This window comes from Megalobrama amblycephala, linkage group LG17 (genome assembly GCF_018812025.1).
Source record: "Megalobrama amblycephala isolate DHTTF-2021 linkage group LG17, ASM1881202v1, whole genome shotgun sequence".
NCBI lineage: Eukaryota > Metazoa > Chordata > Actinopteri > Cypriniformes > Xenocyprididae > Megalobrama > Megalobrama amblycephala.
In genome coordinates this window covers 43139435-43165038 of record NC_063060.1, presented here as the reverse complement: position 1 = coordinate 43165038, position 25604 = coordinate 43139435, and the positions used below count along the sequence as shown (strand labels likewise).

Below are 25604 nucleotides of genomic sequence, written 5' to 3'. Positions count from 1 at the left end.
ACTCACTCGAAAACTCCTGGATGTGAGCACTGCTGCCCCATTGTCAGATATTAGTGTCTTGGGCTTGAAAGAAAAAAAAAAAGAAGCTTTTAGATGTTCTGTTATGGTTGCTGAGGAAGTTGATGACAATTATCCACATCAACAGCTCTTGAATAGTATTCGACTGTTAAAAGGTACTTGTATCCCTTTAGTTCAAACAAATCTGTAGCAGATCTCTGTAATGGATGAAGTGGAAAGTCTGTAGTTTGTAGTAGTTCTTCACCCATCATGAAGCCTTTTACATTCATCATATTGTTGCACCACTGTTCGCAATTGTGAACTTAGACCAGGCCGCCACAGAGACTGTCTTGCTCTTTGTGCCTGATGATTGTGAAGAAAAATTGAACTTTGGAGTGAGGTAATTATAATCAACCTTGTACTATGTAGAAGCAGTCTGGTGAGGAAGGAAATCATGGCTGCGTCCGAAAACTGGAAAATGCTGCCTTCGGAGGACACATTTCAAGGTAGAAAGGCATCAAGGCACGTCTGAATCCAATGTTAGCTTCACTTCCTGTTTCCTGAGATGCCTTCATCTGATTTTTCAAGGCAGCCATAGATGTATCCTTAGCTGCCTTTGATATCCCACAATCCTGTGCTTTCCATTCTGGGACAGTTGAGCTAGAAAAATAAAGATGGCATCCGAAAGTTGCGTTTGCTGGCCAGTTTGTGAGTAAATGTACATTTTTGACAAAGGTTTTCCACTTTTGATGTCATTTCTATCGAGAAATTACTACTGTAGTAATTAAATATTTGTTTAGTTTGCGCTATATTGCTGTAGATCATTAAACTGTTACACCGCCTCAGAAGTCTGTTTGAAATCCGTTTTATGAGGTGACTTCATGCACAAACGCTGCCTTACAAGTCATTGCTTGATAAGGCAGCGAGGCAGCAAGTCAGCTACCTAGGTTTTTTTGGACACTGCCCAGCCTATAAGGTCTGAGTTTGTCTTTGGCATGCACCAATATCAGCCACGCGTGTTTGTGGAACCTCATTACTTGGCTGCATATAGGGTCTTTCGTTAACATTTGGCGAATATTGTCCAACCAGCTATTTATATTGATGCAGGGAAGCTATTCCCTATTTGGGCAAGATAAATATTTGTGTCTTCCATGAGAGCTGAGTCAACATCCCTTACATCACTCATTCAGGGAATCCTGGACACCATGTCTGTTTTCTTCAACATGGTTAATCTCATAAATATATCTCATAAGTCTCATTCTGAACCTTTGTGGTATTCATCTAGAAGTTTTGTGCTCAGCAAGCTCAGAAGTGGCCTATGGTCCATCTCGAGAAGGAAATGCTTTTCAATTAGCGAAACACATGCCCAAACAAGAGCTAGGGACTCCTTCTGTATCTGAGCATTTCTCTGCTCAGTTGGAGTTCATGGACGCATATGCTATGGGTTTCCATGCATCACTGAACTATTGAACGATCATCCCTCCCACAATAAAGGACGAATGCTAAAGTTGGCGTGGCGATAAGCTTCTTTTACAGCAATGCAAATGACTCCTGCTGTGTTGCATACCAGGACCACAGATTTTTATGGAGGTCTCACAGGGTCTCACAGTTGGTTCATCATTCCAAGAAAACTGCGTACCCCAGACACATTAATAGGCTCACGCATTGAACTGCAGCCAGTTTGCCCAAGTGGGACTGTAATACCACAGAATACAGCTTGTGACCTAAGAACCTGACTTCAGTCTTAGCAAATTCACACTTCTTTTTGTTAAGTGTTAGGCCAGCACTCCAGAGCTTCCTTAATGCTGCGTCCAGACTCCAGTCTAATGTAATTTTCTTCAGGTCATCTTCCATATATGAGGATGTTAACCATGTGACATACGGCTCTGACCAGTTCCTCCAAAATCTGGCACATTCTTATCTGAAACAGCTCTGGAGCACTAGAGATCCCAAATGGAAGCCTCTTGAAAGAAAATGGCCTAATGAAGGTAGTCAACTGTTAAAGGTGCCGTAGAACATGTTTTCAAAAGATGTAATATAAGTCTCAGGTGTCCCCTGAATGTGTCTGTGAAGTTTCAGCTCAAAATACCCCATAGATTTTTTTATTCATTTTTTTAACTGCCTATTTTGGGGCATCATTAAATATGCGCCAATTCAGGCTCTGGCCCCTTTAAATTCTCGTGCTCCCCGCCCCCCGAGCTTGCGACTGTCTTAAACAGCATAAACAAAGTTCACACAGCTAATATAACCCTCAAAATGGATCTTTACAAAGTGTTCATCATGCAGCACGTCTAATCGCGTAAGTATGGTATTTATTTGGATGTTTACATTTGATTCTGAATGAGTTTGATAGTGCTAAAGCTAAAGCTAACAATACACACTGTTGGAGAGATTTATAAAGAATGAAGTTGTGTTTATGAATTATACAGACTGCAAGTGTTTAAAAAATGAAAATAACGACAGTCTTGCCTCCGTGAATACAGTAAGAAATTATGGTAACTTTAACCACATTTAACAGTACATTAGCAACATGCTAATGAAACATTTAGAAAGACAATTTACAAATATCACTAAAAATATCATGATATCATGGATCATGTCAGTTATTATTGCTCCATCTGCCATTTTTCACTGTTGTTCTTGCTTGCTTACCTAGTCTGATGATTCAGCTGTGCACAGATCCAGACGTTTTGCCCTGGTCTAATGCCTTGAACATGGGCTGGCATATGCAAATATTGGGGGCGTACATATTAATGATCCCGACTGTTGCGTAACAGTCTGTGTTATGTTGAGATTCGCCTGTTTTTCGGAGGTCTTTTCAACAAATGAGATTTATATAAGAAGGAGGAAACAATGGAGTTTGAGACTCACTGTATGTCATTTCCATGTACTGAACTCTTGTTATTCAACTATGCCAAGGTAAATTCAATTTTTTTTATTCTAGGGCACCTTTAAGACTCTTCAGCCAAACAGATCTGCTAAAATTCAGAATTGGCAACTAATTTAGTGAAGATTTTTGCCCTGTCTAACTGGCCTAGTGTGTGGTCTACTGAGGGCAAAATAAACTCTTGTCTAACAGCGCTGTTCAGTTTTGTCAGGTCCACACAAATTCTCACCGTACTGAGTAGCGGAATGCATGTAAATAAAATGCTGGATTACTTAATTTAATATTTAGTCCTTACATTTGGAAAGACTTTATCAGATGTGATGTGCATTGTGAGAAGCATTTGGGCATTGGCGACAGTCTCTTATGATGTTACATTTCTACGAGTAGACAGAGGGTTAGGAGTGAAAGATTAGGCATGTCCTTGAGGAAGTTCCCTTTGGAAATGTCACAGAGGACTAATAGCATTGTGCTTTACATAAAGCTTAACAGAAACCGTTAGAAATGCTGTGTAAGACAAAAGATGAATTGAGTAAATACAAGATGATCTCAGTTATAAATATAATGAATAAAGGATATTTGTGAGAAATGCTTTCCCATTGATTTAATTGCACTGACATTCTTGAAGCCCTGAAATCTCATTTGTCATGACACTCCATGCCAAGTTTGATTTCAGTGACACCAAACACTATTAGCTCTAGTGTGTGACGCAGTCTAACACAATGTGCCATGTCTGAACATGTAGATAATGAAATTTGAGAGCTGCAACAGCAGAGAAAAGGAAAAGAGCTGTATATAGATTGTTCAAAATGTCTTCTTTTGTGCACTATAGAATAAAAATAGCAATGTACAGGTTTGGAACATGGGAGAGAGAATATAGAAAATAAAGAAATAATTCACCCAAAAACAAAAATTAGGGCACACTTGTAAATGTATTAATATCATTGCAAAAGAAAACATCACACCATATGGCATGTGAAATACTTTTTTTGCCATTATTTTATTTTGAACAATATATCTATTGTTTATCATTTAAAAACTTTTTTTTTTTTAAATGCTGTCTTATTATATTTCAGCACATAATGCAAAGGTATTCATATATTTTTAAAAGTAGTTTAGGTGCCGATATTTATTTATATATATTTATTTTTGGAGCCACTGTATGTGGCACATTCGGAGAACTGTTTCAAAGACTATAATTGATTAGATACTGAAAGGTTGGCAGATTGTTGAGCTCAAAATGAATCTTAATGGAAGGAAAAATCTAACCAGGAGATGGGAGGCGCTGTATAAAAATAGCCGTCTTTATCAGCTCAATCTATTTTTACATTTTCTTCTCACTACCGGCTCTGTCATGGGACTGAAATAATTCTGTCAAAGCTCGAGAGCTTAAGCCACCTCAAAATGTACCTGATCCACATTCAAATAAATATATTCAACCCAACCCAAGGATGAGAGTACACACAAAATCACTTACAGTAAAACAAGTTATAAATACATTTTTACTAGTGGGTTAGTGGTGCACTCTTCTGTCACATTTGGGCATGCTGGATCTGGTTTAAAGATTACTGCATTATGGTGGTGTAGAGCTGAGATGCATTGAAAATGCAGCTTGTCTAATGCAGAGCTAGTCATTCAACAGATTGAGATTCACAGAATTTTGCAGTGATTTAATTGCAGGTATCACTTACTGACATGCACAAGTCATGCTATTATTTAGCTTTATTTGCTGAGTGCATCATGCAATGGAAAAACATTGCCATGCAGTCTTAAATATTATTAGGATTGGGTGTCAATCCGTGTCGGTACTAGACTTCTGGGGACTCTAAGCAAAACTTTTAAGGGGCCCCTGTCAGTGCATTCATCAGAACCCTAAAATGACCCCAACCCCTTAAAGGGTTAGTTCACCCAAAAATGAAAATTCTGTCATTTATTACTCACCCTCATGTCGTTTCACACCCGTAAGACCTTCGTTAATCTTTGGAACACAAATTAAGATATTTTAGTTGAAATCCGATGGCTCCGTGAGGCCTTCATAGGGAACAATGACATTTCCTCTTTCAAGATCCATTAATGTACTAAAAACATATTTAAATCAGTTCATGTGAGTACAGTGGTTCAATATTAATATTATAAAGCAATCAGAATATTTTCGGTGCGGCAAAAAAAACAAAATAGTGACTTATTTAGTGATGGCCGATTTCAAAACACTGCTTCAGGAAGCATCGGAGCACAAATGAATCAGTGTGTCGAATCATGATTCAGATCACGTGTCAAACTGCCAACGGCTGAAATCACGTGACTTTGGCGCTCCGAACAGAAGATTCGATACACTGATTCATTTATGATCTGATGCTTCCTGAAGCAGTGTTTTGAAATCGGCCATCACTAAATAAGTCGCTATTTTGTTTTTTTTGGCGCACCAAAAATATTCTCATCGCTTTACAATATTAATATTGAACCACTGTACTCACATGAACTGATTTAAATATGTTTTTAGTACATTAATGGATCTTGAGAGAGTAAGTGTCATTGCTCCCTATGAAGGCCTCACGGAGCCATCGGATTTCAGCTAAATATATAAAGATATAAATATCTTCATTTGTGTTCTGAAGATGAATGAAGGTCTTCCGGGTGTGGAACGACATGAGGGTGAGTAATAAATGACAGAACTTTCTTTTTTGGTTGAACTAACCCTTTAAAGGTGGACTCTTAAATTAATTGAATGTCATCTACGCTAATATTATATTAGTCCAGTTTTTTCATTCCTTCCGAACAAACCTACAAAACGTGACCTGTGCCATGTGTTCAGCGAGGGGCATCTCAATTATTCAACGTCTGCATCTCTACAAGCTTCTATAACAGAACATGAACTATTGCTGCTGCTCTCTCTCTAATGTTCAATCCTGGATGGATCTCATATTTATTCAATTATAGACATTATCCCAGCCAGCACAGCATGGTGGTGTCCAGATGGGTGTCACCTGGGCAGTCTAACTGGGGCCCAGACAGTTTTGTCCACAGTTTCCATGGAGGCCCCACATGGGTTTGCCCAGATGAACTGAACACTGCTCAGTGTGCACACTACAGGCTGTTAAATGTAACACAGAAACATGCTGGAGTTAATGAGATAATTAGGTGATAACGAGCAGAATCAGCGAAGGACAGAGGAACAACAAGAACTACAACTTCAGCCACAGCCTTCGATGAAATCGACTGAAGATAAAAGACCTTAAATCTCTCAAGATCTGATTAAACATCTCCACAAACAGCATTACCAGCTTCACTTATTACTAACCAGACTGACTTTATTTCTGTCACACATACACAGAAGTTGTTATTGAGAATTACCAGAGGTTTAGATGGAGATGTTTAATCTCCATCTAAACCTCTTAATTTAGAGATTTGTGGAGATGTTTAATCAGATCTTCAGAGATTTAATGTCTTTTATCTTCAGTCGATTTCATCGAAGGCTGTGGCTGAAGTTGTAGTTCTTGTTGTTCCTCTGTCCTTCGGTGATTCTGCTCGTTATCACCTAATTATCTCATTAACTCCAGCATGTTTCTGTTACATTTAACAGCCTGTAGTGTGCACACTGAGCAGTGTTCAGTTCATCTGGGCTAACCCATGTGGGGCCTCCATGGAAACCGTGGACAAAACTGGCTGGGCCCCAGTTAGACAGCCCAGGTGACACACATCTGGACCCCACCATGCTGTGCTGGATGGGTATATTTGGACTGTATGGCCATGCAGAGGAGAACTGCCCCCTGGTGTTGCTTGGTTTCTCCAGAGGTTTATTCTCCATTATCCAACATCAATCAGACTTTTTTCTTCTTTGCCACAGTTGCTTTTCGCTTGCACCCTAAGGCACTAAATAAATTATGTACTATGTAAAATGTGATGTGTTTACGTATTATGCTCTGACTTTCAATTAACTCCTCAATTAAACTGCTCAGGAGTGGGTGGTATGATTGAAATTTTAACCTTCTCATTGATATGCATCATTTAACCACGGCAGTGATACACATCACAAATAGTAATTAGGATTATCACTACATCAAATAGTTTAAATTGAACAAAAGTTTCATAATCTTTAATGTCAACACATAAAGACCTACAACTACATCTATTATAAGTATTTCCAACTTTACCCGGATACATACAGTACACACGTTAAGTAATATATAGCAAATATTAACTGCTTGACTGTTTATATCATCACAACATGTAAAGTATATTATTTCCCAGGAATATATTTAAAGTTTGATATTTAGTACATCCAACTTAACAGCATACATACAGCACACTCATATAAAACATGTTACGTATATAACAAATCTTGGCTGCATGATTGTTTGTATCAAAGCAAAATGTAAAATATATTATTGCACAGCACTATATAAGCTGAACGTATAAGTGTAAACTTGACCATAATGTTGGTTCTCAATATTGTAAGTGAACAGAATTGCTCTTAATGTTTCTACAAGACGCTTATAGTATTATAGAACTCCATAGTCATTATCACATTTAATATGACTTTAGTTGAGTGTTTCAGTTTAATCAGTTGACAATTTAATTAGACATTATTCAATCAAAACAAGCTTCTCTGAGATGGTGGACGACCAGGTAGATTTGATCAGTAATATTTTAACAGGGGGCTTAGCAAACGTTCAATTATTCTGGAAGGTATTTGTCTTTAAATAGCATGATACAAACACAAAGATCCCCAGTGCCACTTCAATAGAATGACGAATGTTTATGTTTACTATCCTATAGAGAGACCGTTTTTCTCAGTGATCTAACCGTCTCAAGTCAACCAGGACAAACTGAGTCAGCTGTAACACATGACTGCACTGAGATGATGAATAACAGAATGATATCGTCTGCTGGTGTGGACACTGATAGAGTTATGGTTATGGTTATCCTTATAGTTATTGTTCTTAGTGTGAACGGGCCTTTATAGGCCCAGATGCAAACTTTCACATTTTATCTGAATTCTGAAAAAAATGTCTTTAAACACAAAAGTAAAATGTATTCTGCAGAGCTAAGAGTACTACAGGCTTATTGGTAGATGAAAGTATCATTAAAATAGTCAAAACATTTAATAAATGAGCATACAAAAAGCAAAGGTTTTATGAATGACAAGATTTTCAATTCTGCAGAGCTTTAGTTCTGTGCGCACAGATCCCCTGTGGGTCTGCTTATACAAAATAATGAGGACAGAGATTTGGGCGAGTTTATCCATTACAAAACTAGCATTGTTGAGCACTACTGAGCCAAATGACCTCTAATAATAACAGACTTTTAGTACAGTAATATTCTGAGTGAAAGCAATTGACTTCCAAATCTCAAATCTTCCAAATCCCCGGCGTCCCAAATTGACTGGTTTAATTTGGATATTTAAATTTTTAAATATTTATTCACTTAAAAACAAATGTATTATTCATTAAAAAATAAAAATAGCTAACATAAGTGCTTTTAATAGGCCATCTTGAAAGTACTTATTAATATATCAGTGAATTATATACTGGTCATTTACTAATGATTTGTTCATGATTAATGTGTATTAAAGGGTTAGTTAAAGAAAAATGAAATTTCTGTCATTAATTACTCACCCTCATGTCATTCCACACCCGTAAGACCTTCATTCATCTTCAGAATACAAATTAAGATATTTTGATAAAATCGGATGGCTCAGTGAGGCCTGCATTGACAGCAAGATAATTAAAGGTGCCCTAGAACGTTCTTTCAAAAGATGTAATATAAGTCTAAGGTGTCCCCTGAATGTGTCTGTGAAGTTTCAGCTCAAAATACCCCATAGATTTTTTATAATTCATTTTTTTAACTGCCTATTTTGGGGCATCATTAATTATGCACCGATTCAGCGTGCGGCCCCTTTAAATCCTCACGCCCCCTGACCCCAAGCTCTCGACTATAATACAGTGCATAAACAAAGTTCACACAGATAATATAACCCTCAAAATGGATCTTTACAAAATGTTCGTCATGCATACTGCATGCATGCATCGGATCATGTGAGTATGGTATTTATTTGGATGTTTACATTTGATTCTGAATGAGTTTGCGGCTATGCTCCATGAATAACGGCTAATGCTACACTGTTGGAGAGATTTATAAAGAATGAAGTTGTGTTTATGAATTATACAGACGGCAAGTGTTTAAAAATGAAAATAGCGACGGCTCTCTTGTCTCCGTGAATACAGTAATAAACGATGGTAACTTTAACCACATTTAACAGTACATTAGCAACATGCTAACGAAACATTTAGAAAGACAATTTACAAATATCACTAAAAATATCATGATATCATGGATCATGTCAGTTATTATTGCTCCATCTGCCATTTTTCTCTATTGTTCTTGCTTGCTTACCTAGTCTGATGATTCAGCTGTGCTGCTCCAGATGTTAATACTGGCTGCCCTTGTGTAATGCCTTGAACATGAGCTGGCATATGCAAATATTTGGGGTCATACATATTAATGATCCCGACTGAAACAATGGTGTTTGAGACTCACTGTATGTCATTTCCATGTACTGAACTCTTGTTATTCAACTATGCCGAGGTAAATTCAATTTTCCATTCTACGGCACCTTTAACATTTACATTGCGCAGAAAGCAACTAAAAACATATTTAAAACAGTTCAAGTGACTACAGTGGTTTAACTTTAATATTATAAACCTTATATATACGACTTTATTCAACAATATCTATTGATGGGCGATCTCAAAACACTGCTTCATGAAGCTTTACGAATCTTTTGTTTTGAATCAGTGGTTCGGAGCATGAATCAAACTGCCAAAGTCACATGAACCACAGAAATTTCAAAACACTTATGACGTACCGAAGCCTCTTTTACTGAAATAATGTGACTTTTACGCTCCAAACCACTGATTTGTTACGACCCTTTTTGTTCTACTTTTCTGTTTTCCTTTGTTGGGAAGTGTTTGTGTGTGTGTGTGTCTTCTTTCCAGGAAGAAGACCGATTGGTTCCTGCAATCTAATTGGTGCCACGCCCTGCCTGGTCAGCTGACTCCTTGCTGCCTATAAAGTCTCCACCATCACTTCCTGGTTTAGCTTTTTTGCTCACTTGCTGTGTTTGCTTCCTGGATACAAACTGTGTTAAGTTAGACTGAGATTCTGTGTATGTTTAGTTGTGTGGTTGCTTGTGAGAAGTCAACTGTTATCTGTTAGTTTGCTCTGCCATTTGTTCGTAATACTGACCACCGCCTGTTATTTGACCTTGATTCTGGAATGCCCCTGTTTGGACTGGTTTGCTAACTCTGTAAATAATTGTATATAGGAACACTTTGGGGAGGTAGGGAGACCGACGCCATTTTTTTGTTTGAACTTTTTGATTGTTTATTGGACAGGGAGGTAGGGTAAGTATTGTATTTTATTTCATTTTTCTTTTGTGTATTAGGGAATTTAGAGGGTTGAAAACTAGTTGCTTTCTGTTTGTTATTTTGGCCTTGTCGGCTCCTGAAGTTAAAGTACCCCCAAATCGTGCTGATTAAATCTTTGTGCTCATTAAAATACTGTTCATCCTTTTCCCAAATTCGCTGTGTCCGTGTACTCTTTCATGTTGTGTCCTTACCCCTAGACGGGGCGTAACAGATTCAAAACAAAAGATTCGTAAACGGGTGAAAACAACATGAGCGTGAGTAATTAATGACAGAATTTTCATTTTGATGGGTGAACAAACCCTTTAAAGGTGCCCTAGAATGTTTTTTTACAAGATGTAATATAAGTCTAAGGTGTCCCCTGAATGTGTCTGTGAAGTTTCAGCTCAAAATACCCCACAGATTTTTTTTTATTAATTTTTTTAAATGCCTATTTTGGCATCATTAAATATGCGCTGATTCAGGCTGCGGCCCCTTTAAATATTCGCGCTCCCTGCCCCCGAGCTCCCGACTATAAAACAGTGCATAAACAAAGTTCACACAGCTAATATAACCCTCAAATGGATCTTTACAAGATGTTCATCATTCATGCTGCATGCATGCATCGGATCATGTGAGTACAGTATTTATTTGGATGTTTACATTTGATTCTGAATGAGTTTGAGGCTATGCTCCGTGGCTAACGGCTAATGCTACACTGTTGGAGAGATTTATAAAGAATGAAGTTGTGTTTATGAATTATACAGACTGCAAGTGTTTAAAAATGAAAATAGCGACGTGAATACAGTAAGAAACGATGGTAACTTTAACCACATTTAACAGTACATTAACAACATGCTAACGAAACATTTAGAAAGACAATTTTAAAAAATCACTAGAAATATCATGTAATCATGGATCATGTCAGTTATTATCGCTCCATCTGCCATTTTTCACTATTGTCCTTGCTTGCTTACCTAGTCTGATGATTCAGCTGTGCACAGATCCAGACGTTTTGCCCTTGTGTAATGCCTCGATCATGGGCTGGCATATGTAAATATTGGGGTCATACATATTAATGATCCCGACTGTTACGTAACAGTCGGTGTTATGTTGAGATTCGCCTGTTCTTCGGAGGTCTTTTAAATAAATGAGATTTATATAAGAAGGAGGAAACAATGGAGTTTGAGACTCACTGTATGTCATTTCCATGTACTGAACTCTTGTTATTCAACTGTGCCAAGGTAAATTCAATTTTAAATTCTATGGCACCTTTAAGATATTGATATTTTGAACAAATTTGTGAAATGTCATTCACAGTATATCAACTAATCTACAAATATATAGTAAATGATTAGTTCATCATTAATAAAATGCTTTAAATGACATAAGTGAACACTGTTATGAAGTGTTACTCTTGCTGGATGCAGTAAACCTGCACCGAGTGTCTGTGTTTGAAGTATCTGTCTTGAACGGATATTGCCTACAGGAGGGTTTAGAGACGAGCGCTAGGAAAAGTGCCTTGGGCAACGTCTCTGCACAGCAGAAGGGTTCAGCGACACCATACGAGTATTACACAAGCTATAAATAACCCTTCAAGGTTTGTCCCATTGATTTCAATTAAGTCTGAGGTAGCAAATGTGATTTAGTGGATAAACAATATCTAGCTTCACCTAAATATTTCAAGTAATGTGAACATAATTAGGTAATGCATTCAAATGGGTGTTTTAGCAATGCATTGCACTCAATGTTTATTGGCATGTGCTGTCTGTGCTGTATTAGTTCACTAAAGGAATAATGCAAATCAAACACATTGTCTGGTTTATACACTCTTCTCCATCAACATGATCATCACTTGATAAATTAGTGCTAGATACATTCTATTTATATAAACTTCATTTATAGCACAACATTAACAGCGGGAAGCAAACAGTGCTGACCTTTGTAAAAGAAAAACATAATAATCCGAGTTCATCCACAAAACGGAGGCATGTTTGTGCAGGAAAGAGTGCACAGCGTGATACCACTGGATTAATGATGCCACTGAATAAAATGCCAGTTTTGTTGATACAAACATATAAGGAGTCAAAGTAATATAATCAGCAGGTCAATATATGTGCAGATAGGGAGCTATTTCACTAAAGTATCCATTCAGAGCTCAGCAATGAAAGGCTTAAATGTGCCTTGGAGCCTTGAATTATCCTCCAATGTGAAAGTCACATCAATACACTGAAGAAAGTTGCATGCTGGGCCGCACACAGGGGGATAATGCTGAGAAATGATCTGTGCTCAGAATTCCCAGCGACCACAGAAGATCACAGACACCCGCGCTCACTTTAAAATACACATTTTGTACGAATGCAGTGACTTTTTCTTAAATCATATTAAAATGTGTACAATCCTATCAAAGACACCATAGAGATTACATCGATTATTTTATTTGTAACAAATACTTTGTCTTCTGCATGTCTTTTGAACTACAGCGTGATCTGAACAGGGTATTAATGATTACATAATTATAAGCATGATAATTACATAATCATTTGTATACACAACAATGTCAAAAATAATATTTTTTATTGAGGGATGATATTTGTCCCCCTAGAACTGATTTTCAAAGGCATTTATTGCTTATTTATGAAGACATATTTTTAACCATATGGAAAGCAAGCTGTCCATTTGTCAAATACTATAACTTAATTTTTTTAAATCATAAACTGACAAAAAAACAACAACTGCTAATTATGAAATATAATCAACATCAATTACAGTTTTTTTCAACTGCTTAAACACAAAATCCTTACTTGTCACACAATTTCTGAAGCCTGACTTTCACACACCAGAACCACACGCCAAATCTGCTAAACCACAAACTAATTTTTAGCCTTTGAATCAGTTTTCAATTTCATAAAACACTTTTTGCAAAACACAACACACAATTCTCTATGTAACACATAAAAATCTAACAGGAACTATCTTGATTTCCTTTTTCAAACACAACCGTTGTTTCTGTCCAACTACATGCTTGATGTATTTTTCTTTCGTACTGTAATACTGTATTCACAACCACAAATACTACCGTAAAATACTGTACTACACAAATACTACTGTAACACAACCACAAATACTACAGTAAAAAATAAATAGTTTGGTTTCAATCTTGCTTTCGTGTTTACTGTGAATTTTTCAACAACTCTCTGCCAATTACTTTCATTCTTGTACAGAAATGTACACAGAAGCTCATGAAAGAAGAGCTTTAGGTTTTGAATAACTGTGTATATGAAATATGCAAAAACAGAATATTATGGCAAAGGTGTTTGCAACGTAAGACAAATGTTTGCTTTTGAGATATTTTGAACACAGTGCTTCATTTTGCAAGAGATATGAGGCATTTTGCATTTTGTGTGTGCAATTCTTGGATTTGTGTGTAAAGTTTTGAAAAAAAGATGCAAAGTTTTGAAAATGTGTGTAAGCAGTTGTAAAAAACTGTAAAACAGTAGCTGTATGTAATGCACAAGATATACTACACTAAATGCTCTGAAAATACTTTCTGAAATAACTGGGCCATTCATGTGTTCGATTCTACATCTATACTGTCTATCACAGTAGAATTTAATGAATTAATGTATTCACTTTTTTTTTTTTTTTTTTTTTTTTTTTTAATTAGGAGTGTTTTACACACGTCCTGTGTTTTCAGGTAATATAAAAATAACAAATGCATACATTTTGCATATTTATAAAAGCTCAACCAAAACAGATACAACTTTAACATGTCATGTTATTTTAAGGTATATTTTCAAATGAAATTAAAAAAAAAAAAAAAAAATGTATCTTTGCATCACTGAGATTGAGTGTCAGCATGGATCAGTGTGTGTGTGTGTGTGTGTGTGTGTGTGTGTGTGTGTGTGTGTGTGTGTGTGTGTGTGTACAAGAACCTCACAGCCCTGCTTTATCTCACACATTAAAGCAAAGAACATGTGGCAGGTCAGATAACACTGTCCACAGGAGCACAAATGGTGAAAAAACAATTGTCTAAATCAGTTGTACTCCAGGGGACTCTCTGCTCTGCTCATCTCTCTATCTGACACATGAAGCTCTTTCATAACGAGCTGACAATCTGAATCAGATGTGTTAAATTAAGAAGACATACAAAATGTGCAAAAGCGGTGGGTCCCCATGACCGGAGTTGAGAACAACTGGCTTATTATACAATTATTACTATTGTCATTTATATGAATAAAGATTGCATAAATAAGCTTAGAGAGAAAAAATGTCAAACTGAAATCTTATAAGCTTTGAAATGTTATAAACAGAAATCATGATCTATCTACTGACTCACTTTGCTGATGTACAGTATTTCATCTCTGACTAAAGGACTGACCCACAGATGAATAGGCTCAGATCATCTGAAGGAAGCACATATCTTACTCCACAGCCGTTTTCAATGAATAGAAAGTGAACAAAGTCTCTTACTCGTGGTGTTGTATTTGACGCCGTTAATGTACTCCGGACACGGTCGCTCAATTATTCGTCCAGAGTTGCTTCTTGGCCAGCAAGTTCCAATTTCATCCGTGGTGGAGTTACAATAGATACCTTAGAGGAAAATACAAGCGATGCTGATTAATGTGCATTATAAGGGCTGAATAAAACAAATGCGCGAACAAAGAGTACAATCCCCACCATCGACGCTCATCGAAGCGAAAGATGAATTCTCGTATAAAGTGCGCTGGAAAGCATCAATAAGAGTACAGTTGGAGTCGCCGAATTCCTCTATGAAGAACTGAAAGAGGGACGCATCCATGATTAAAAGCGTTAAGTCAAGCACAAATAAGGTTTCAGGAGAAGCGTTGAATCTGCCTCCTGCCAAACTTGATTCAGTTTCGTCTCTTTCACTGAAGACAAATGCTCCTTGAGCGCGTGTCACAGCGCGATTCCAGCTAATCTGGGGATTGTTTTGCGCGCGCGTCCTTTGACAGAATGATGGTGATGTCATAATGGAATGTCAAGGATCAAAGCGTGGGATCCGGGAATATTTCCTCTGGAGACGTTTTCGTCACTGCCTGTTAACGTCGTAAGATATTTTGTAATTAATTTTATTCAGATGTTTGACATGTTAAGAAGACAGCACTTTCAGACAGCAGAGTGTAGGGCTGTACCGACACCTATAAAGTAGTGTGTGAATGATTAATAATAGCCCATTTATTATGGAGAAATATATGGGTCAGTGACGTTATTTAGCTTATTATTACGTTGCAAAAATGGCTTTTTGATACGTGTGCAGTTACTTTTTTATATTTGATATATATAGTGTGTAGTGCAATTTACCTTACCGAGAAAAACATTTCTTGAGGGCATGTCCAATGCCTATTTGGGGTTGGAAAAAAATCCTTTGTAATTGAGTTTGTTTGTTTGTTTTATGAGGACTCTCCAAAGACATAATGTTTTCTTCTACTGAACAAACTCTACATTCTATCCTCTAACCCCCACAACACAGGGAATGGACACACAAGCAGAAAAGAGAGAACCATAATAAAATAGAGTATGTAATTGAAATACATGCTCTCTTCCTTCTATTGATTGTTTATAAAGACTAGTTATGTTCAGACTTTAAGATATCTTTAAAGACAAGGTAGATGATTTGATTTTGTCATTCATCTACCGAAGTTTAACGCTCATGTTTGTGTCATTTAAAGTCACCATAATGGTGATTGGTGTTTCCATTTGTTGGGCTCCTAAATCTTATAATATGTTTGTCTTCTTTACCGACTGTTATATGTATAAAGTTGTTGTCCTATTTTAACAATATAAATGACTATAGAATTTAGCCTTTTCAAAGATGTTCACATTTCTTAATGAGTTGACAGATCGCTTTAAAAGTTAACCACTCAGCTAACCACATTAGTGTAAAATCTCTTCCTTCTATTGATTGTTTATAAAAGATTAGTTATGTTCAGGCTTAAAATATTTAAAGGCATGGTAGGTGATTTGCTTATTTTTATTTATTGATTTTTTTATTGTTGGTTGAAAGTCTCTTTACATCTTGATAGCAATCACTTATGCTGGATACACACTAAAAGATTTTTGAAAACTTATACGATTTTCAAAATGTGAGAGACCACAAACATGAGGACAAAAAAAATCCTATATTTCAAGCTGCAGTCTGTAACTTTTTTTGTTAAAAATTATCCAAAATCAATTTTTGAGCAAGTACATAATCAGCCAGTGTTCAAAACTATCTCATTATCTTAGCTCGATTCACAACGGTAAGCTTGTAATAATGTTTTATAATAAGAGCGACATGGTGGATTTCCGCGGGAAATTCGAGCATGCAGCCGTTCCTCTGTTCGTCATTACGTCACGTCTGTAAACAGAAAGGAAGGAGTCCCGTCCAGGCTAGTCGTTTTTTTCACGTGAGGACGCTGCTGGTAGCAGCACATTTATAGCCTGTTCTCACAGCAGCTGAAATAATTAAACTTATCATTTTGATGGTGGATTGTAGCAAGCAACAGTTTTTCACACACCAACAGATTTTCAATCAGAGTCCCAACTGTGAAGACGAGAAATCTCAAAATTTGGTTTGGTTACGACATCTCAATGACGGTCGGTTTTGTTTTATTCCATTTTATTTAAAGTTTTTAGTCAAATCGATTTCGTTATAGATTTCAATTACAGATTGTTTTGTTCCTTCACAAGATTTCAGTGACGGTCAGCTTTATTTGGTTATGAGATTTCAATGACAGCTGGTTTTGTTTGGTTTTGAGATCTCAATGAGATCTCGTAACTTTTGCTTAAGCTTTTGCTGGGTTGCTGGGTTATGAGATTTAAATGACAGTCGATTATATTCCTTTACAAAATTTCAATAACAGCTTCTTTTTTTTTCATTATGAGATTTCAGTGCAACTTGGTTTTGTTCCCTAATGAGATTTTAATGACAGTTGGTTTTGTTCCTTTATGATATTTCCATGATGATCATTTTTGTTTGGTTATGACATCTCAATGATGGTCGGTTTTGTTCTATTGTGAGATCAGCACATTAATCTCAACAGTGGTGACAATCAAAAGTGTCCTGCCACAATGTATGCTGGGAACAATAGTACAAAACTCCCAGCATGCATCACAACATGAATAAATTATGCAGATGAATTGTCCTATTATTTTCTTTAATTCTAACTATTTGCATTCATTTTTTGCTGTGGTTTTTGTTCTGTCTTTTAGTAACTTTTTGTGATGTCTAGTGTTGATCTGATTGTCTGAATATTTAGTTGTCACCATTGTTGAGATTCATACGCTGATTGCTCATATTTGTGTTTGTTTTTGTTCTTTATCTGATCTCATTTCAGCTTTCTTTGTTACTGCAAATGTGTTTAACAAACACACTGTCACAACAACCAGAGAAGACAAACATATTTGAAAGATTTAAGAGCCCCAGTAATGTAACTTCAAATGAAACAAACATGAGTGGTAAACTTCTGTTAATAAGAACTTCTGTAGATGTATGACAGAAATTAAGTCAGTCTGGGTAGTGTTTCCCAAAAGTATTGTAAGCCTAAATTGATTTAGTCTTTTTTTTTTATCTTCAGTTGATTTCATCTAAGGCTGTGGCTTAAGTCAGTTGTAGTTCTTGTGTTTCTGTCTCTTTTTTCTGTTCTTTTCTTTCCTTCAGTGATTCTGCAGGCTTGTTAAGGCTAAGATGATTCTATACATAATATAGAAAGATTGTGTGGCTCAGATAAGGTCCAGTTCTGGTTTATTTCTTTGCTCTTGGTTGACATGTGGCATTGCTATGGCCTGCCACTCCACGCAACATGTGGCCCAGATCATCATACCACACGTGGCAGATGTGGGCCAGATTTGGGCCGGATTTGGGCTGACACAAAGTTGCTATCTGGGAACACTGTCAACGGCGAAATGAATCTTCAGCAGTCAGGTGGTACAGATCAGAGTTCTTGTTGTTTATGAGCATTATTATTGTAAAATTATGTGCTGTGAAACATGAGATAGTTCAACCCCGTCTCTCATGATGCTTTTGTTTGCTCCCTGCAGATCAATTGCAGAGCCCCTCACAGACTGGAAGCTTCTGCCTGGTCGCCCCGGCTCAACCTGGCCCAATTCAAAGCTTCTCATAAACAATTTTTCAAACAGGATCATGTAGACTCACACAGACATCAAGAGTCAGTGTATGAACCTCAACAATGGTGACAATCAACAAAATATTCAGATCAGCTGAACATCACAAAACAAGCTACTAAAGTCACAAAAAAGCTTTTCATTGATTGTCACCATTGTTGAGGTTCATACTCTGAATCTTGATGTCTGTGTGAGTCTACCTGATCCTGTCTGAATAATTTCTGCATTATGAAAACATTCATAATATTAAAGCAGAGCAAAATTTCATGCAGTAGCATTCTAAGGCTATTAAAATGCGAAATTATTAAATGTATATAATGTCTTTAAAGATCAGATTCTGGGTGAATCAAACCACTGCATGATGACTGAATCAGATCAGTTTTATTTCTTGCAATTTTTGAATTAAAGTTAAAAGTCAAGGGTCAAGAGCCCAACTAAAGCAAGTGCTTACCTCCATAACGGTGACTTTTTTATTTAAACTTTATTATTTTCAATAAGCGCTAAGGGGCCAATGTTTTGCCAGTGAGCAAATTCTCAGGGGTCCTGCGCTGACAGCACTAAGTGGAAGCTTGTTTGCAGAGTTACAATTGCAGGAAAAAAGATTTCAGAATTTTTTTTTTTGTCATAAAAAAAAGAAACTTCATTCTCAATTTTAAAGAAATGTTCCTTTAAATAAAAACACATGAGGCACAACAGGGGAAAAATGAGAAATGGGAAACTGTAAAAAAGTAATAAAAAAAATAGCATATTATAACAGATAGCAGACATTCTGAATAGCAGCATCATGATGAATATCCATGCCTGCAGCTGCTGGGAGCAAATTAAACAAATATTGATTTTATTGATGTTTTATTCATTTCTTAGAGGAATTCAACTGACCTTTCTCTTGAAGTATACGGTATTCTGAATCCACCTTCCATTTCTTTGACAGAGACATTTTTCATGGTGCACAAAGATTGCACACAATCATCACTGGTTACTATCTAGCTACAGTAGGGGTGTATGTGTTTAAAGTCAGATCCTGGTGTACACTGGACAAGAAGATTAGATTCAAATTTAGATTCAATCATTCTCTTTGTGCTATTTCAGAGTCAGTCTCATTAAAATAAAGTATTTACTGTATCTTGCAGTAGTTGTTCCTATAGTGGTCTTCCTTCAGCTGCATAAGCAATTTCCTTACATGTGGTGCATATGTTTTTCAAGATGTCAAACAACAAAATAAACTTGTTACTGAAAACAATGTCTATATGTAAATGGTTTAATAACCCCAGGTAAAAGCAGTGCTAACCCATCATCCTTCTAAATTTAAATGTTCTTCTCAGTGAACATCAGGGTTTATAGTGATGATCAGGATCAGTAAGTACACTTAGTGACTGTTTATTGAGCATCTTCCTACATGCTGGTTGCTCAGTTTCTGAAATGCTTATGGGTTTCAACGAAGCAGATTGTGTGATGTCTTGGAGTGTTAAAATCCACTGCTGAACAGAAAACCCTTTCAGTAAATGAGAAAACATATGTCCACGTCAGCAACTTTCTCGTGTCAGTTTGATTGTCTGATGCAATAAATGATGACTTTCTTTAAATAGATTACTTAGCTCACATGAATGTCCAATTTGGAGAATGGTTTGATGATCAGAGATGCTGTCACTCCAATACATTTGTTCCAGGGCAGCTATAAATTTCCTCCTGATATTTCCACACACAGTTCAAACAGAAACCCCTTGAGGAGTCTGTATGCAGTTTCATGATCTCAAAGAGCAAAAGAAGCCCGAGCTGAGCTTCAGAGATGGAGCGTTACATCATTGTCGCATAATTTAGAGGATCAAACGCTTGCAAATCTACAAGTGATCAGAGAGCATCCTTTAGACCCCTGCAGCAGTGAACTTCTCTCACTTCTGTTCCCTGAAACCACTGACTGACACATCTTCTGACATTTTGACATGGTTCATGATTTTTGTCTTTAATTATGTCTTTAATTTTGAAGTCCATTCTTGTACATAGTCTTAGTTTTTTCTGCCTTGATTTATCGCAGATGTTAATGATTCACTAATTAGTTCAGGTGTATTTATTGCAATGTTTGCATAATATGTAACAAATAATCACTGCAGACAAGCTGAAGTGAACAATACCAGTCAAAAGTTTCCTCTCTGCTGTATCATGAAATAGTTCATCACTGTAAGATTTTCAGTGCAACACTGACGACATCTTGTGGTTAAAAAGTGGACAAGCCTCCTTTATGTCTCAGAGGTCCCTGACATTTTTGATTGTTTCATATAATAAATCAGACATTTTGTACTCAAAAAACATAAAGGCAATAAAACGTGTCAGTGTTGATGTATAATTAATATTATGTATATAGTATTAAATTTAATATGAGATATATGGTTCTTACATTTAATTTTTATATTGTTTTATTTAATGTGATATTTAATTCTGCTCTTTCAGGTGTCTGTCGTCTGTTATGAATGTTAATTAGAACAAACACTTGTTTCTCTTTGACACGTTTGTCATTGAGTAATTTTTGTTGAGGAAAGCATGCTGATAATTAAATTCCCGTAGCTCAGCTTAAGCTGTATAGACAGATAAAGGCAGCGCTCATCAAATTTAGCTCAGAGAGTGTGACTCCAGAGATGTGTAACGGCTGAAAATAATCACGTCTTTCTATTACAGGACGATGTGCCTGGATGGGTCAGCATTTAATTAGCTAAATGAGCATTCACTCTTACATGAGAATTGGCTTCAGGGATTTTTTTTCTTTTAACAATGAAAATAAGAGCTATTGTGTATATAGCCAAAAGGGCTTTACAGTACTTTTGTAGAAATACATACAGATATAATTTACAAAGAGCATCAGGCTAAAAGTTTGAAAACAAACATGTGACTACTAAAACAGAACGATATGTTTGATAAATCACAGCATTTAACAGTATTTCATTTTAAACAAATCAACTCCTGATTTTGCCTGCCCTGAGACCTTTACAGCTGAATTCAACAATTAAATAGTTTTAATTTGGACAGTCTATTGTTTGATGTTCATTGTTACAACTGATGTTCGCTGTTCCTGCAGTTCCCCTTTGTGCAATGTTAAATATTCTGAATTTGAACCACATAATTTGTGGTAGCAAATTTGTAAAGTGAAATAATATGGACCAAAAATTGTCTGTCGAACATTATAGGTGGTATTTTTAAACATACTGAATATTTTGGAAATCTGAAAAGAGTTTATTGAATTTTTAATAATGAAATTGCTTGTGAAATGTTTTCAGTTGAAATATTTAAAGCATAAATTTACACTGAATTTCAGCCCCCAAAAATGCAAGCCCTGAAAATACAATGCATTAAAATGCAATCACTGTTAACGGAGCAAATATCTGCTTATGGGCTCAGAAAAATCAACATAATTCAAAGAGAAGTTTTTATAACTCATTGACAGATATTTGTTCTTGTTTTAAGTAAACTCACTTAATTTTGTTCAATTTCTCAAAACGCAATTTTACATTTGCGAGTAAATGCATCTTGTTTTAAAAATGTTTAGATTAAACATCTTTAAATCAAAAATACTGAGGAAGATATTCAGTTTTTAAAATGCATGATACATTTAATGACTTAATGTCTTTAAGAGTTTCTTTGATATAAGCCCTTTTTATGGCCTTAATTAAATCTTTAAGGCATTTTTTTGCAGAAACTCTGATGTTACAGTTAAATAAGTCTTCACTATACAAAGCCCTCAACAATTAGGCAACCAGTAGATGGAGCAACAGTCTTTCACTTTGATGTGTTTTAGCAGGAGAATCACAGAGCTTGAATCATGGAAGCAGGTAATCAAATCATAGAAAATGAGCAATGAAGAGATATTTTACAATTTTGGTATGCATAATACATTATAAATATGACATAACATTAAAAATACTGTAATTGAGTGAGGACATTAATGAATATTAAGCCGAGTTCAGACTGCACGATTTTCAAAGCAGTCGGGTCACTGTTCTTTTCACACTGCATGACTATCTTGGCCAGCATTCAGTCGCTGCTGTGTTCAAACTGCACGATAGATCGGCGACAGAAGGTTTCACACTGCATGATAGGAAGAATCGCCGACAACTCTGTCTGTCACGCAAACTACGTTTCACAACCAAAAACACGCGAGATGTGACAAGGAAACAACGCGATATCACGCGTGCAAGACCGGAGTTATTATTATTATTATTAAAAACGGTAGCACGCAAGAAGAAATACGAATTGCCTGTGCGCTGATTTGCAGCGAAAACAAGAAAAAGAAAAGAAGAATATGGAGGAGGAAATGGTTGAGGAGACTGTGGATTGTGTGTTCTGCAATGAGAGTTGGAGGTAAATAAATAACTTTTCAATGGGCTGCTGTTGCGGATGGTCAAGCAAATGTTTGTGCTTTGGTTCTGTTTGATATAATTGTAATGTTTATGTGTACGAAGCCATAACTCCTCCCCGAACTCCCCGCTGCTCTGTATCTTTCTCTCTCATTGGCTGTCGGTCATCGCCGATGTAGTTTCCAGTCAGAACACTTTTCACACAGCAGGATTTTGAATCGCCGACAGGTCCAGATATTTAGCATGCCAAATATCTCACGGGTGTCGGCGACTCGTCGGCGATTCTCTCAGATCGCGTCTTTGCTCATTCACACTGCGTGATTGTCACTCACGTGAACGAGCACCGATTTGCCTGTGATTTCGGGCATTTGTCGGCGATTTCTCAAAACCTGTCGGCGAGCCAAAATCGGGGCTAAAATCGTGCAATCTGAATCGCCGACTGCACGATTTTCAAAGTAGTCGGGTCACTGTTCTTTTCACACTGCATGACTATCTTGGCCAGCATTCAGTCGCTGCTGTGTTCAAACTGCACGATGGATCGGCGATGGAAGGTTTCAAACTGCATGACTTTACAATAGGAAGAATCGCCGACAACTCTGTCTGGCACGCAAACTACGTTTCACAACCAAACACACGCGAGACGTGACAAGGAAACAACGCGATATCACGCGTTCAAGACCGGAGTTCTCACGTGAGACTGGCCCTGCGTTTCAATCAGCTCCCTAGCTCCCTAGGTCGTGAATCAGTATATAATGAAAGTGAATGTGGCTGATACCCTGATCAGTGCCCTGACTACTGAACTAGGAAGCTGATTGAGACACACGGTGGGATTATTATTAAAAATAGTAGTCCGCAAGAAGCTTGAAATAGGAATTGCCTGTGCGCTGATTTGCAGCGAAAACAACATAAAGAAAAGAAGAATATGGAGAAGGAAATGTTTGGGGAGACTGTGGATTGTGTGTTCTGCAACGACAGTTGGAACTAAATACATAACTTTTCAATGTGCTGCTGTTGCGGATGGTCAAGCAAATGTTTGTGCTTTGTTTTTGTTTTATATAATTGTAATGTTTATCTGAAACGAAGCCATACTTGCTGATATTGTGGTTTATAACTCCTCCCCGAACTCCATGCTGCTCTGTATCTTGCTCTCTCATTGGCTGTCGGTCATCGCCGATGTAGTTTTCAGTCAGAACACTTTTCACACAGCAGGATTTTGAATCGCCGACAGGTCCAGATATTTAGCATGCCAAATATCTCACGGGCGTCGGCGACTCGTCGGCGATTCTCTCATATCGCGTCTTTGCTCATTCACACTGCGTGATTGTCACTCGCGTGAACGAGCACCGATTTGCCTGTGATTTCGGGCATTTGTCGGCGATTTCTCAAAACCTGTCGGCGAGCCAAAATCGGGGCTAAAATCGTGCAGTCTGAACTCGGCTTTAGGTGAACCAAGTTACTATTCCATGTTAACTTTAGGTGACATCTGGTGGACACTTGGAGAAGTGACGGAATAGACAACTATTTCACTTTTAATCTCAGCTATTTCAATTTATAATAACTGTAGTTAATTTTGACCGTAAACACCAGGTCTGTGCTAAAGTTAAATAAATCTAATAAAATGTTTATATATATATATATATATATATATTCTAGTAACCATTTCAAGTCAATTTAACATGAAGCAATCACGTCTGAACCAGAAACAATGGTGTTAAATCACAATAAATTGTTTAAATAAAGTGAACAGCACCAAAAAAAACAAACATCTATTATATATATATATATATATATATATATATATATATATATATATATATATATATATATATATATATATATATATACACACACACACACACACACACACAGTGTATATCAATATCGATATATCCAAGTAATACATGTGTCTTCTATTTGAACCAACAAAGACCAACAATGATCCAAGACTTAGTGGATACTTAATGGATGCAGGACAGCCAGCTGTAATTACTGCATCCATTAAGTATCCACTAAGTCTTGGATCATTGTTGGTCTTTGTTGGTTCAAATATCCAAAAGTCTGCAGGACCTGTTGGATTTTTCTGAAGAACGTTAGGGAGTTTAATTGATTAGATTCATGAACAACCATCTCAAAAAAAAAAAAAAGGGAAAAAAAAGTCGTCATCCAGGTAACGCCACAGTATTAAAAATCAGTATTAAAACACAGTATTAAAGGGTATAAACTTTTGAACTAGGTCATTTTTTTTAAATTCAGATGTTGTGTGTGTGTGTGTGCGTGAGTGAGCGTGACGCGAGCATATGCTACACTTCCTGAAAAAGTCATCGAATACACAAACAGACGCTGCGAATTCAAAGCAATTTATTATGCATAACAATGTTTACAACTGGTGAAACACGCGTTTTTAATCTATGATCCGTGAAATATCACATGTGACGAATCTGTCGGAAATCAAGGTAATCACCAGTTATGATCCATAACACCAATTGATATCCGAACAGACGAAGAATCTTTGACAATCTTTTGAAGACCACGGATGTTAAAACATGAAGAAAGGGTTACAGAGAAAGAGTTATTGAAAACGAATACCATTTCCTCTTCCGTTTTAGGCTGTTGTTTTTGTGACGCGAAATCGAAAGTAATTTTGAACCAGACATTTTGTTTTATTATTTTTTGTCAAAGAACAAAAAACTGCTAGTAGGCCTATTCAATTTAATGAGTCAGTTAAACTCATCAAACAATCTGAAATTATTAAGATCATTCAGTTATTTTACATGACAATATATTTGTAACTCACTTTATTTTATTCATTGTTTTTGCTGTTGTGTCGAACTCATCATTCTTCATTATTTT

At 36.6% G+C, this 25604-nt stretch overlaps 2 protein-coding genes across 8 annotated transcripts in view; one reads left to right on the top strand and one right to left on the bottom strand.

Moving 5' to 3' along the window:
* The window catches only part of LOC125250308 (corticotropin-releasing factor receptor 2), a 66274-nt gene extending 50671 nt beyond the window's left edge, over positions 1–15603 (bottom strand). The window contains exons 1-2 of the mRNA XM_048162837.1: positions 14965–15603; positions 14758–14877 (exon numbers count right to left, since the gene is read on the bottom strand). Of these exons, the coding sequence (XP_048018794.1) occupies positions 14758–14877; positions 14965–15277 (433 nt within the window). The 5' untranslated portion in view covers positions 15278–15603. The remainder of the gene's footprint in view (positions 1–14757; positions 14878–14964) is intronic.
* A 9445-nt stretch (positions 15604–25048) lies between these two features.
* The window catches only part of LOC125250290 (NACHT, LRR and PYD domains-containing protein 12-like), a 224965-nt gene continuing 224409 nt past the window's right edge, over positions 25049–25604 (top strand). For 4 of the 7 annotated variants that reach the window (XM_048162795.1, XM_048162797.1, XM_048162796.1 and 1 more), the window contains exon 1: positions 25049–25207. The gene's annotated coding sequence lies outside the window, so the exon portion shown is untranslated. The remainder of the gene's footprint in view (positions 25208–25604) is intronic. The other 3 variants (XM_048162791.1, XM_048162794.1, XM_048162792.1) reach the window with 1 other exon arrangement.